Source organism: Anas acuta, chromosome 20, assembly GCF_963932015.1.
Source record: "Anas acuta chromosome 20, bAnaAcu1.1, whole genome shotgun sequence".
Lineage (NCBI taxonomy): Eukaryota > Metazoa > Chordata > Aves > Anseriformes > Anatidae > Anas > Anas acuta.
The window spans coordinates 2,902,306-2,916,732 of NC_088998.1; the positions used below are offsets into that span (position 1 = coordinate 2,902,306).

The 14,427-nt window shown below is 56.6% G+C and overlaps 1 protein-coding gene and 1 long non-coding RNA gene across 4 annotated transcripts in view; both read right to left on the minus strand.

Moving 5' to 3' along the window:
- Positions 1 to 13,942, minus strand: part of WHRN (whirlin) — a 46,608-nt gene extending 32,666 nt beyond the window's left edge. For all 3 annotated transcript variants that reach the window (XM_068657299.1, XM_068657298.1, XM_068657297.1), the window contains exon 1: positions 13,255 to 13,942. In XM_068657299.1, the coding sequence (XP_068513400.1) occupies positions 13,255 to 13,839 (585 nt within the window). In that variant the 5' untranslated portion in view covers positions 13,840 to 13,942. The remainder of the gene's footprint in view (positions 1 to 13,254) is intronic.
- LOC137842791 (uncharacterized) lies at positions 2,650 to 4,540 on the minus strand. Its single transcript, XR_011089215.1, has 2 exons — positions 3,531 to 4,540; positions 2,650 to 3,349 (listed from the first exon to the last, which is right to left on the minus strand). It is a non-coding gene; the product is annotated as an uncharacterized lncRNA (long non-coding RNA).
- Positions 13,943 to 14,427: the final 485 nt, after the last annotated feature.

A 14,427-nucleotide genomic window follows, 5' to 3' on the forward strand; every position in this document is an offset into this window, starting at 1 on the left:
AGGCAGGCTGGGCCGTGATATGCCTGGGTTGCGGACTGAAACCCAGACTGAGCCCTTTGGCAGCCTCAGAACGGGGTCAGAGCAGGGCAGGGGTCGTTGCTTGTGGAGAACAGCACTGCTGGTCCCCCCCAGCTTGGTCCCAAACCCCATCCTGCTGCCAGCAGCAGGCACCGCTCAGCGATGCACACAGAAATTCTGCCTCTCTTGCCATTTCGTTACCAGCCCCCCATCCAGCACAAGCAGCCAATTAGTGAGTACAGTCATTAACAAATATATAAATCTGTTTAAGACAGCACGCACCAAGCTGGCCTTGAGATCCAGATAAGGCCATTTGCAATTGCTCCTCTGGCTCCCCAGCTTCCACCACGAGGAGCTGACAAAGCTTTTATCAAAACACCATTAACATTACAGGAGCCCTCTCTGGGGACGGCTCCAAGTGCTGATCCCTTCTGAGGCCTCGGGAACATCACCCGGGACCTGCTCTCATAAAGGAGCTGCTTTGTTTTCTTCCATACGTGCGTCCTTGTGATGAGATGCCCCTGCAAGGTCTCCTCTCCCCACCAAGCAAAGATTGTGATGGGGAAGAGCGAACGCCAGCAGCTCTTGGGGAAGGAGGAATATCGTCAGTAACACCGGGCTGGCTGGGCCCCAGCTCTGACCTGGCACCGCTCCTGGTCCTCCCTGCCAGAGCGAGAGGATCCAGCTCGCCAATTCCCCGCTCAGCATCTCTGTCCCGCACAGCATTTCGGCTGCCGGTCGGTCACACGCTCCCAAGGTCACCGCGTGCCTGGAGAGCTGAAGCAAGGACCACGAAACCAGCAGCCCCAGCAGGACAAGCACAGAGAGCTCCAACAGCCCGGGCTGCTTGCTGAGCCCGTCCCCATCCCTTCAGCTCCCCCAGACCCCGTAACACACAGCCCGGGGTGCTGCATCGTCCCACGGCAAACTCATCGTGCACCTCCCAGGCTACCCAGAGCAGCAAGCTCTGCCGCAGGTAGGTCAGCCCTTCTGCAGCAGACAGCAAGCTTTAGCTAATTGGTACACACCACCAATTAATCAGTCTTCCAAAAATAAGCGAATCAGGAGACAAATCCCTCCTTGTGGTTTCACTCTGGGTTCTGTCCTGCCAGGGGTACCACGGCTGCTTTTACACCTCGCTTCTCACCATGCCAGCAGCCAGCACCAGGTTCCCCAGCCCCACCTCCGTGCTGGGGACTTGTCCCAGCCCTGCCACCAGCTGTCACCCTGTCCCAGCAAGCTCACTGAGGCCAGGGTGGCTGGCTGAGAGCAGAGCAGCACGCTGCAGTGCTTCAGGGCACAGCTCAGCTCAGCCCAAAGCCCTGCACACAGCCCTAGGACACTGCACCCATGAGCTGGGGGTGGCAGGGTGGTTCTCACCTGCCCTACAGCCACCACTTTCTGTGAGGAGCTGCACCCCATCTCCTGTCTCATTATTCATCCATTCAGACCGGAACCATTTCTATGAAATCCTCTTCTAAGCCTGAGCAACGTTTATGTAACTAGGTACCGAGACGGCAAAACAGCACTGAGAGCCCCCCGAGGAAAGCCTCGCCTCCAAATGAGGCTGCAGCTCCTCATCAGGCACCAGCAAACGAGGATAATGCGATCAGCCCAAACACATGGGGTGACCAAGCCACGTCCCGAGGGTCACAGGGTCCAGTCCCCACTCCATGCATCCGTCCTGCCTGGGCTAAATGTCACATATCAGAAGCACGGGGACAGCAGGGCTGCTCTCTGCACACGCAGCCAACTTCCCCATGATGAGAGGCCAGAAATGTACAAGGGACTTTTTGTGTTTCCCTGCAGTTCCCTTGACAAGGCCACCAGGAGATGGGATCACCGTCAGCGGGGAGATGTTTTATGCATAGGGGTGACCGCAGAGCACCGGGAGGCAGCAGCACGGCTACAGGAGGAGCTGGCAGGAGAGGAGGGAGCAGGAGCTGGTGGTGCCGTCGGGATGCTGCTGCTGACAGACCCCACGGAAGGAGTGGTGATGGCTGGGGCTGTCGTGATGTCCTCAGCAGGTTTCCAGGCATGAAGCAGGTCCTGCCCACCGCAGTGCTCCCCTAGGATCACCCCCAACACGACCCCACTTGGAGCATCTGTTAACAAACCCTCGAGGCCAGCTGCTGGCTCCTGGGGCTCTGCTCAGCTCCAGCCTCCCAGGGCCCAGCTAGATTGCCCTTGGCAAGGCACAGCCCATCCTACCCTAGTGATTCAGATAAAGGTAAAATTTGTTTTAAAAAATAATTTGGTCCTATGAGCCCAGAGTGGTTTCTGCCCAAATCCTGATGGAATTGCTCCACTTGTTCTTAACTTTACAGGCAAGGGGCTCCTAACAAAACCCTCCTCCCTCAGCTTTTACAGGCAACTCACCCCTTGCTTCCTTCAAGCTGCGTCATTACACGGGGAACTTAATTACCAGAGACAGCCAATTAATCAGCCTCTTAGCACCAACAAATGCATCCTGTTACCTAGACAGGATCTTTAGTGCAACACAAACAACACTTCACTGCCAACAGCTCCAACCCTCCTCCCTCCCTTGCCTGGAGGATGCTTAAGCACAGCTCTGAGCTGCAGCTGGAAGCACCATTGTAGCTGATTTACAAGAAGAGATTTGACTCATGGTTTTGCATCAGCTTGAAAAGACTTTATTTTTAATGTGAGCCTGGGTTTGTACCAGCTCAGGGGGTAAATCCTTTAGCCGTGAGTACAAACAGCGAAGGGAATCTGCTTTTCCCCTCCACCAGGAGCACAGCCCCTGTTTGAGGGGGGAAGAGCAGGAGGCTGAGGAGCAGGAGGCTCGCTCAGCACCACCTGTGTCCTCCCTCGGGCCACCTGAGCCTTGTCAAACATCGCAGGGAGGTCGGCACAAACGGCTTCTCCAACAGTGACCATTAAATCCATTTTGCTCAAACACTTGGGCCTCCAGGGGACTTTCCATCCACGAGGCAGCCACTAGCAATTTAAACACAGGTTGGTGGGCTGTGAGCAGAAGGGAAGCAAAGCAGTGTTTTCCCTCGGATGGCAGCACCACAGGTGTCCCATGAAGCACAGCAGGCAAAGGAACGAGATCTGGCATGAGCCTATAAAAGCTTGGCAGGCAGAGCTGCGAGATGAGGAAGCATCAGGTGAGCCAAGTGGGAGAAGCTTCCATCCAGAGACAAATCCCTGTCAGCTGCTTCGGTGAGCTCCAAGGGAACACAGCAGCTATCCATCTTCCTGCACAGGGAGAGTTTCTCCTCTTCACCCTTTGATTTACTTTTTTTTTCTGGCTTTACTAAGGCTGGTTTCATCCTCTGGTTCGCACAGGTTCCCCTCCGGGTACCTGGGGAGATGAAACCCAACATGCTTGGAAGAAACAAAGGAAAAGTGATGCTCCCAGAGGCACAGGAGAGACCCCTGGGGCAGAACCTACTGGGAGCCCATTCCCTGTAGGCACAGGGCTCTGTGGGATCGGGGCCCTGATGGGAAGGGACCACCTCAAGACCGCACAACCTGCGACTCACCTGGAGGTGAAGGGCTGAGGCCATTTCCCATCCCACATGCAAAGCCGACCCCACAGTGCCACCAGGCTGTGTGGCAGCCCCACCGGCTGGTTAGCCACTGGGATCCCCCACAGGGCTGCCAGGCAGCAGAGCTGAGCATCACCACTGCCTTTTGCTATTTCCCATCCCTGGGCCTTGACTGGGAGCAGCCTTTAGTCTCTGTAAGGAGAAATCATCACCCCGTTTTAGAAAGAAAGCGGAGGCAGCCCCAGCAGCGAGTCCCTCCAAGCTGCATGATCTGGATTGTCCTCCAGGCACCCAGGAAGGCTTTCTCACCATGCCTGGTGCACACAAGAGATGGGTGCCCTCCCCTGCACCTCCCTGTTTAGCCCCTCCAGCTGTTCTTCAGTTACAGAATGCCTTGGGAGCAGGCACCCACTAAAGGATGCTGTATCCGAATCCAGGCTGTAACCCCAATGCTGGATCCGAAGAGGAACCCAAGTGCCCACCCTAGTGGAGCATTTGCAGTGAGTTTCTTACAACATCACCTTGGTCCTGCCGATTTTTATTGCTTCAGCACTGAGACAGAATGAGAATTTAATGGGGCTGTTTATACCTGCTGCTGCACCACCACGGGCATTAGGGCCAAAGCAACACGAGGTGCAGCTGGGACCCCCGCGGGCTGCATGGAGCTCCCACAGCACTGCTGATCCACAGCTCAGGACACGGCCAGGTGCTGGAGCACCCCAGGGAAGCGACTGCAGAATGAGAGCAAAGTCTTGCTTCTAATAAAGGAAAGTGGAAATAGCTGGCATGGAAAGAAGAGCCATTTTGGGGGAGGCGAGCAGCTCAGCCTGGTGGCACAGGGGGCTCTGGGCTGAGCCAGGAGAGGAACCGAAGCTCCAGCAAAGAAGCCAAGCCTGGGCATCCTTCTGCTGGAGCTTCAGCAGCCCCACCTGGAATCGTGCTTTGCAGCCCTCATTTTCCATCTTTGTCCTTGCTGTAGCTGACACCAGGGACCTCTAAAGACTGCTCACCTCCACCCTGCTGTCCCAGGATCATTGTGTTCCATTTTAATTCCTTGGGGCTGCTGAGAAAAGGCCAGCTGATGACCTGGGATCAAAGGTGCTAGTTCACTCAGACCATGCAGGCAGCTTCCTTGACACATCCTTCCCTGCCATCACACAGGCATTTTGGCCAGCAGGGACGCTACCTATGGCAGAGGACAGGATTTGTTTTCCAGCTGGTCTTCCTGGATGTCCATCAATCAGCAGGAATCATTTCTCAGCCCTACCACGGGGACTTCTCCCACCTTGTACCTCCTGCAGTGTTACACAGGGTCCCCAAACCCCTCTGAGCAGGGGGTTTTTGGCCAGCTGCACCAGCCCCTTGGTGAAGGGGGCTTTATGACAGGTTCCCATCATTGTCCCCCCTCCATTTCAGCCTTCAGGCTGCTTGCCCTGTGCCTAGCAGCTGCTCCAGCATCAGGCACTTTGCCTTTCCCTGCTCCCAAGGTGTCACAGCACTGCCAAGCTGGCACAGGTCCCCTGACCTCAATTTTGCTGTCAGCCCTGCTCATAAGGCACAGCGAGGTCCTGGACCCCCCTCAGCATCAGGAGAGGCACCAACAGCACGTGAGAGGGCCAGCGCCCACCCATATGAACGAAGTTCTTGCCATAAACAGCTCACCCCAGCCCCCTGGGGCAGAGGGAAAAGCTCACCAGACCTGAGCTTCCCCCCAACAGAGAAAATGTGGGGCCCATGGAGAGGCAGGACAGGCTCTGGATGGCAGCAACACAAAGGAGAGCTGCTCCACCAAGTCTGCACCCAGCGACTGCAGAGATAACATCACAGAAACGAGCAGCACAAAATGGGCATACTAAACCTAACCCATTTACACTGGACCATTAAATAAAAGAATTCCACCTCCTTAATCCCCTCTGCAGCATCAGGCAGCGCAGACTTTCCTTTCTGGAGCCATTTCAAGGACCTGCACCACGCTGCTCGTGCTGCTGTGCTCTGCTCCTGACTCGGGTATTTGGCTCTGTCCCACCTATAATGCATTGGAAGACCACGGCGTGAAAGCTTTAACACTGGCACCACAATGCACGAGCACACCTGCTCGAAGAGCTTAAGGAAATAATTCAACCGAACGTGGAGACCAGCGCCAAAACATTTAGCAGGGAAACAGCCACCAATTGCCCAGAAATATTATTAGAAAAAGCAAGTGCCAGAGAGAAGGGCAGACTGATTCCATGGAGCCACCGATCCTCTGACAACACGTTATTTAATTACCTATCAAACCCTTCGGGAGTGAGGTAGACTGCTTAAAATAAACAAGGAAGGGAACACACTTCGTGTACTCACTGGTAGTACCTTTGCAAACACACACCACAGCGCGTTCCTCGCTGAGACCTGCTGCCAGCTGCCACCCTCCCGAAACCCATCTGTGCCCAGCAAGCCTCACGCTGCCGAAGACTTTCCCCTTTCCACCTTGAGAGTTTTCCCCTCGTTCTTTCCACTCGAAGGGAGCTGAAAGGCTGTGTAAAAACATCTTCCATGCCTCGCCCCCCCCCCAGCAGGAACACAGATGTCAGGAATGAATGGCAATTAATCACCAGCACTCTTCTGGCAGCTGGAATAAAATATGCGTCTGGTACAGATACAGCCCACTCACTTACCTCCGCCGCTAATGAAATGAGCAATCTATTCCAATTCACTCTCTTAGTGGGTAGATCAGTCTGAAACAAGCAGCATTAACCGTGAGCCATCCTCCCCCTTGCTGCAGCCACTTTCTTTCTGATAATAGACTCGCCGGGGCTGCTCGGCTGCTCAGATAATGGGCATCCACGCACTCGCTCCATTTGCAAGCTGGAAAGGTCAGCGGGGAGGTTATCGATCACTGAAGGACCATGCAATTTCGTACTAAGTCCAAAAAAGAGTGAGGCAACAGGCTTGAGAGAGGGAAAAAACCTGAAGGGGAGAGAGAAATGCAGAAATACCAGAGGATGGAGGCAGAGGGAGCTTTTACAGCGTGTAACAGCACCATGGAGGGAGCAATTTGCAGAAGTTTGTCTAAATGCTGTTTCCTGTGCTCCCCTGGGACGTGCCGTGGGATTTGGGTGGACCCAGGTAAGTTTTAAGCTCGGGGAGCCAGCAGGGCTGAGCAAAGCCACCTCGGTGCCAGTGGGAACGAAGAAGTTCCCGTGCCTGCAGTGGAGGTGAGGGGACAGACCCCGTGCAGGGAGACTGCCAGAGGTGTTTGTGAAACAGTTCCTCTGCAGGATGGACAGGGCAGGAGATGGCCCCAGCACCTTGCTCCAAGCACCGTCTGCAGGCAGGACGAGTAAGAGGCTGCTACAGCTGCAACTAACGCCTTGGTTAACGCCAAATCCACCAGGTGCCGTACAAATGCATAGGGAAGGGCTGTCCCCTGCTGCAGACCGCAGCCTGTAGCTGTAAATAAGATGCTTGGGACCAAGAGCACGTCCTCACCCTGCCTGACAGCGGCTGGGGAATGGCTTCAGCACTGAGGGGCCGGGAGAGCCTGCACCAACCTTCCTCAGGGGCTCGTCCCTGTGCAGGATGCGTGGCTGCGGCCGGGGGGAACGAAGAAAAATGGTGCAAGGGAGAGGTGACAGGCAGGAGGAGAGCAAACGAGGGATGGAGGGGAAGAGGCACCCCAGACAGAGTGCAGAAGGAGATGGACAAGAGGAAGGCAGCGGGTGACAGGCACAGGGATGGACAAGAAGACCTGCAGGAGGCACGGTCCAGCCTCTCCCCCTCTGCCAAGGCAAAGGTGACAGCAGTTTGGTTTTCAAGCAGCTACACTTATGCAAATATATGCAAATGGATGCATAACTATGGTGACTGCACACATTTAGCCCCAGGGTGGCAGGAAGCCCATGTCCCTTTCACCTGGGAAGGTCGAATGAAATCTTAGCCCCGGGGACTTCTCGCTGACATCCCCTCCCTGCTTCAAGACAACAGCTCGGTCACCTCCTGCCCCCTCAAAGCCAGTCACCACCCAGCTCATCCCTCACACGAGTGCAGACAGCTTTAAAAGCAGCAAAAACTTCAGAGCTTTATTTCAAGGTAAGGCTGGAAATTTGTCCTGCGCTTTCTGAAAAAAAAATTTAAAAAAAGGAAAAAAAATGAAGGCAAGTCCCCCCTCCTGTTTTTTCCTCTTCCCTCTCCATACCAAACATCACCGAACAAGTATTAAATATCACAAGAGCCATCAGCAAACCCAAATTGCCTAGCTATGGTTCATTACCTGGAGAGAAGCTGACTGTGGAAGAATCTAGGTGGAGAAATGAGCCAGACCCCTGACCGAGCTCCGGAGGAAACACAGGCAGTGCCTGCAGGGGGCAGGGACCCTCCTGCACGTCCCACCCTGGGGGCTCCGATGCGGTTTCTGGGTCCAGCAGCGAGGAGCCGGCAGGAGCTGCGGGCTGCCCCATCCCTGCGCCAGGAGGACTCAGGGGCAGGGCACCCAGTCAGATGAAACCCAGCCAAATCCTTCCAGCAGACACACTGTCAGTTTAGGAGAGGGGATTTAGAGCCCAATAACTCTCCGGAGAGACATGGCATTGAGGAAGGTGTCAAGAAAATCCATCATCGTCCCCGAGGCCAGAGGAAGTGAGTAAGAGAGATTTTAACTCCCCGGCTATGCTGCACATCAATGCTTTCATTTTCCTCTAACGGAGGCTGGAGGGAAAGGCAGGCTTTTATCCTTTGGGTTATCGTATCAAGCTCTCTACTGAGACAAAACTCTTTATTTACAAAGCACACCAACACCATTTGTGCTCCAAGAACTGAAGGATGTCCTAGCAACACTAACCCCGATGGACACGCCGATGCCAGCACCAGGTAGTGCCACCCTCCTGTTATGAAAGGAGTGGTTGAGGACCTCATCATAACCTTTTCACTCAGTACAATGCTGAGGAAATTTCATTAGGGCTGCTTGTAATGATTATTTGCTGGTGTAACAGAGGGAAACCCCATCCCTGCAGGGCCAGAGGACGCTCCCCACACTCCACGCTACCCACAACGTTAATTGGACCAGCTCAATTAGTGCACAGACAGGCATCAATCCCCAGCCAGACCCTGGGTCCCAGGTGAGCTGGCCCCTCGAGCCTGCCCCACGGTGTCTGCCCCTGCCACGAGCCCTTCCCTGCCAGGAGCAGAACTCATTTCAAAGGCAGATGCCTCCGAGTCCAGGAGCGACCTCTTTCCCGTCCCCTTTTTCCTGGGGAGGGATCCTGGTGACATTACACCTCCCACCTCCATCCTCCGAGCTCTGCGAGTTAAAATGGAAACCGCTCGCAGGACAGAGCAGCAAACGCCTGCAGCACTGCAGAGCCCCTGCCCCTGCCTCCTGCCCTGCAGGGGCTTTTGCTGCGTGCACTTCTGGGGGTTCAGTTTTTAAGCAGGTCCAGAGACCAAGGAACAGGTTACTGCTGCTGGGATAGATGCCACTCACATCCTTTTCTGTGCTCCAGATACCGGAGAGATCCCTTGGGAAAGGGAGAGGCTTCTGGCTCTGGATCAGTGACTTTAGAACAGAGCTAAGGAAGCAGGCATAAAGGAACAGGGCTGACACCTACAGAACCAGGGCACCGACGGACTGCTCTTCCTCCCCACCCACCCTAACCATCACCATCTGTGATGATCCACAACTCGGAGGGTTAAAGCCCAAGAAACAAGCTGTGTTCCTTCCTACCAGCTGTTATAATCGCGCATGAAGTACAGTGGTGATTACTGACTACAGCAAATAAGCAGTCTTGGATAATCAATTAATTGGGCATCACAGGAAACACTGAAGTGAGACTCACGTTCTTGTAAGCTGCCTGGGAGGCAAAATTGTTGTAGATTCACTTCCCAGGCTCAGGGCTGCAGGTATCTGCCATCTCCCCAGGGTCTCAGCAGTGCCACGATCCTGCAAGGTACCATGGCCACTGGGACCACCTGGCTGGCCATCAACCAGCCAAATGAACAGAACCAGAACCTCCTTTTTGTTATTTCTGAGCTCTCAGAGGAGGAGATGGAAAGGCTGCTTTGGGAGGCATGAAAACCCTCAGCAGACAGACTGAAACTCACCGGGATTCAGCCTGAGACAGACAGAAGGACCACAGAAGCACCACGCTGCGCAGGATGGCTGCACACAGGTCAGCCTGGCTGTGGGTTTTTTTGTCAGGCTCGTCTGCTGATGCTAACAGCCGGGCAAACGCAGAGACGAGGCAGGGCAAGCAGTCTGATGGCAAGAAGCAGAGCAGCTCGTGCGAGGCTGGCTGTAACTCATTAAGCCCAATCCTCAATTAGCAGTGAGGCTTCACACCCACTCCTCTCCCCTTCCCCAAGGCTTTCAGGACATGAAAACCCACTGCAAAGCAACAGAAGTAAGGGCTGGGGGAAAAAGGGGAGTGTGAGCTTAACACAAACCCCCAAGAAAAGGAGAAATACCTCCCTGTGTAGTACTCTCATGGTCTAAACCCAGAGACACCTGGACAAAACCTCACAACTTTACTAATAAACTTTCAGCACAACCGCATCGATATCAGGTGCGTGCTATGGGAAGGCTGCTGAAAGCCAGGCGAGTTCTAAAAAGATGCCAGGTAATACAAACTTCTCCCCTTACACCATAATTCAAATTACAGTGATCTTTTTCTAAAGTGCACTCCTGAACGCTGGAATGATAGAGCTCTAATTGTAATGGAGTCCTTTAATTTGGATTTGAACGGAACAGCACAGAGCAGCCAAGACATAAAACTCCACTACCAACATAAAGGTTAAGAAGCTGGCCATTAAGTGAATTGATTTGGAGTGCTTAGGTAATCTTGTCATTTAAGTTTAAAAAAAAAAAGGAATTATAAATGCAATTTTCACTAAAAATATCTACAAGCCCCATCGCACTGGTCACAGGCCACTGGGCACTCTGCAGCCAGAGCAGCTCACAGCTCATTACTTCTGATGTCTTTGCCCAGCATCGCGGCAGTTCTCATTCAGTTCCAGTTTTGGCTGATGCCTGAAAACACGAAACAGATGAGAAACGGCTCTCAGCCCTCGGGACAGTGCCTTTCTCCTGGAGAGGAGCAGTGGACAAGGCTGGGACACTCCTGCATTGCACACAGGCACAAGAGGAGGCAGCCGAGCATCATGATTTGTGAGATGAATGCTCTGATCGCCCTGTGAGTGCATCGACCAGATTTCATGAGCAAGGTGGTACCACGGGGGCACTCACTGCCCGTACTTACAGCTGGGAGTCCCTGAGCACCCCAGAAAGCTGATTTCAGGCTCAGTGACTCCGGCTGGGGAGCCCAACGTGCCCGGGGCAGCCCAGACCAGCAGCAAGAAGCAGCCTTCCTGATCTCTGCAGCCATCCCACACCCTGAAGAACAGCTTTGACAACTGCTCCCACCCCACCATGTTCTGCGTACTCTGAATGACGAGGCCGCCCCAAACAGCTCCTTGCTGCAGGAGGATGAAGATGGAAACACAGCACGGGAACAGGCTCCTTTCCAGGCAGAGCCAGGAGCCGTGCTGTCCCCGGGCAGCTCCTGATGGACCAGGCAATCACCACATCTGGTCCAAGGCAGGCAGGCAGCCTTCGGGAGACCCAGCCACACAGCTGTTGTGCAATAGCAAAGCCTCTCTGCTCACCTTTTTTCTCCCCCTGAATCTGATCCCAGGACCAAACCCTGCTTGGTCTCACCAACACTTTCCCCTCCACCGACCCACCTCAGAGCAGACCAGCAGGCGCCAGCAAGGACACCAGCAAAGTTCGCTCTGGTCTCACAGACCAGGAGGCAGCCAGGGGACTTGGTGGAGCTGCTAACACCAGAATCAAGGCTGAGCTGAGGTCCTGGTGTCTAGGGGAAGCAAACCACATGGGTTCTGCCCACCTCGTACACCACCACGTCCCTCCAAGGGCACAGACACCCTGCTCCACATCCTAATGCGGGCATTTGTACCCCAACCCCAAGGAAGCCCTCCAAGGACAGCCCTTTGGCATCGCTGGTTGCAGTCTCCTCTTCATCCCCCCCTCCACAAGAGGCAGCAAGGACAAATTAGCATTTGCTTCATTCCAAAGCCTCCCAAGAACTGTTAGGCAGCACTGTAAATCACACTGCGGCTCTCCCCACCACCACCAGCAGCCAGAGCACCCCCATGGGATGCGGCAGGAGCCCTACAAGATGCCAGCACAGCCGGGTGAGCGACAAGACTGCAGCTTAAAGAAGTTCAGCTCACGAGCAGACAGTTTCTAAGCTCCTCTTTCATATCCAAAAATCACACTGGCAACACATAGCTCCTGTCACAGAACGGCCCCCTGGCAAATCGCATCCTACAGGAATTATTTCTGTGCAGGAAGCACTTAGTTCACACAATGCTAATAGAGCCTAATTGAGAGTCTAAGAGGGAGCACATTGTATTAGAGAGCAAACTGAAAGTTATTACACGAATTACCCGGCACCGTGGGTTGAGTTGGGGGTGAAGCCATTTAACAGAGGAGAAATTCCTGACACCTGCCTTCCACCCATCCCTTCCCCGCAGACCACGTACGTGGCTTCTGCAACCTTAAGAGCACACAACTGCAGGACAAACTTGCCGAAACTCCCACCCTGTCACTAGCACGAGAAAGCAGGGGAAGAGAGAACTCCTACAAACCTCTCCTGCAGTCTCAGGGCTGCCCAGGACTCCTGCCAGGCTGAAGCTGTGCCCTTGTCCAGGTGTGGGGCAGGCAGGCTGGCTGCGTGGGGCACGGCTCAGAGCCGCACACGATTAACGCACGGCTGGAAAAACACACCACGGGGAGCGGGCTGCGAGCAGCAGCGCCTTAGCTCGTTATGGAATAATTAAAGCACGGAGCAGCCCCGGAGCAGCCCCCGTTGCCCACCCGCTGCCCACAGCCCCCAGCCCCAAGGGTCGGCTCCCCCCCAGCTCCGCAGCTTCACGGGATCGCTGCGAGCCGAGCCCCGCAGCCCTGCCACCAGATCGCTGGTACAGCGCAGGGACGGGCTCGGGTCGCTCACAGCCAGCTCAAACCCCAAAACAGCACCGGGTCAGCCCCCCGGCTGCCTGCCCCAAACCTACCTGCACACGGGGGCTTCTGCCTGGGGCACCCCGGCTGTGCGAAGAGACAGAAAAGAGCCGGAGGCAGCTCGGCTGCGTACCTGCGCCCCAGACCTGTGCCCCAGGACCAGCTTTAGCTTTGGGACTCCTGCTCCTGGAGGGGGATAAGCTGAGTTCCTCTGTTTCCCCGTGCCTCTGTTTCCCCACGTTTGGGAGCAGGCAGCAGGGTTTAGGGGCAGATTACACACCTTAAAACCCAGCTGCTGTGCCCAGGACCTGCACTACAGGACCACTGGCTTTGGCACTGCCACCCCCTGCTCCTGGAGAGCGATAAGCTGAGTTCCTCCGTTTCCCCGTGCCTCAGTTTCCCCACCTTTGGGAGCAGGGTTTAGGGGCAGATCACACACCCTAAAGCCCAGCACCTGCCTTTGGCACTCCCACCCCAGCTCCTGGGGAAGGAGACGAGCTCCTTGCCTTCCCCGTGCCTCAGTTTCCCCACTCGTGGGAGCGGGCAGCACACTTTAGGACCAGATCCCACACCCTAAAGCCTGGCTCTTCTGTAAGTAAGCACCACTACGAGGCAGAAGAGGGGACAGGAGACTGGGGGGGACCCCCGAGGGGCTGAAGGCGCCCTCCCCGTGCCCCCCTCACCCCCCTCAGGCGGCGGCGTTACCTTGACGGCCTCGGCGTGGGTCGCCCTGTCCAGGGGCTTGCCGTTGACCCCCAGGATCTGGTCTCCGACCCTCAGCCCCTCCCTCTCGGCCAGCGAGCCGGGCTCCACCAGCGACACGAAGATCCCGACGCCGTGCTCGGCCCCGCCGCGGATGCTGAAGCCCAGCCCTTGGTGGGCTTTGCTCCGCCGCAGGCTGACCTGCCGGAGCCGCCCGGGGGGCTGCGGGGGGGGGCCGGGGGGGGGCAGGTAGGGCCCCTCGGCCGTGTACTGGTCGAAGAGCAGCTGGTCGGAGCGGGGCAGGACGAGGCGCAGCAGCGGCAGGAGCTGGCGGCGGCGGGGGGCGTCCAGGAGGGCTCGCAGGGAGCGCACCAGGTCGCAGACGTTGCGGCGGCCGTGGTAGGCGTTGAGGCACAGCACGAAGCGCTCCCGCTCCGCCTCGCTCAGCAGCGCCGTCAGCGCCTGGTGCAGCCGCCGCACGTTGCTCGACAGCGGCCGGGGGGCAGCTGGAGGAGCCGGTCCCGAGCTCGAGCCCGACCCCGACGACGCCGAGGAGCGCAGCGAAGCCGAGTCCGGCTCCGCGCTCATGGCGCCGCCGCCGCCGGGATTCGAACCCGCGGCCCCCGGGGCTCCGAGCCCGGCCCCGCAGCCGGCCCCGCGCCGCTCCGGCCGCCCGCGCGCTCCCCCAGGAAGTGACGTGGCCGCGCGTTGCTAGGAGACGCCTGATGCATCCCCCCCCCCCACAGCCTAGGCCCCGCCCCCGCCGCGCGGTAATTAGCGAGGTGTTAATTAACGCCCCCCCCCCCAGCACGCACTGCTGGCACCGCCCCAAAGCGGGATTGGGGCTGCTGGGTGGCTGTTGGGGGGGTTACAGCACCCTGTGACCAGCATGAGGTGGGCTGAGGCCTGCGCGCAGCTCATCACACGGATGGGCCCCGCAGCCAGGCCCTGCTGAGGGAGGCCCAAGGGGAGGCCCAGCGCCTCCCCAGCCCGCTCCCCTCCATCCCTCCCTGGCCCAGAGCACGGCGAGCAGATCAGCTTGCAGCCCCACAGGGCCGCCGTGACCCCGTTACCTGACCCGCCCGGTGTTTTTTCCATTGCCTGGCACACCGGGTGGAATGGAGGCCGGCTGTAGGTAACAGCGGGAATCCAGCCCTTCAGCCGTGATTTGGTGGA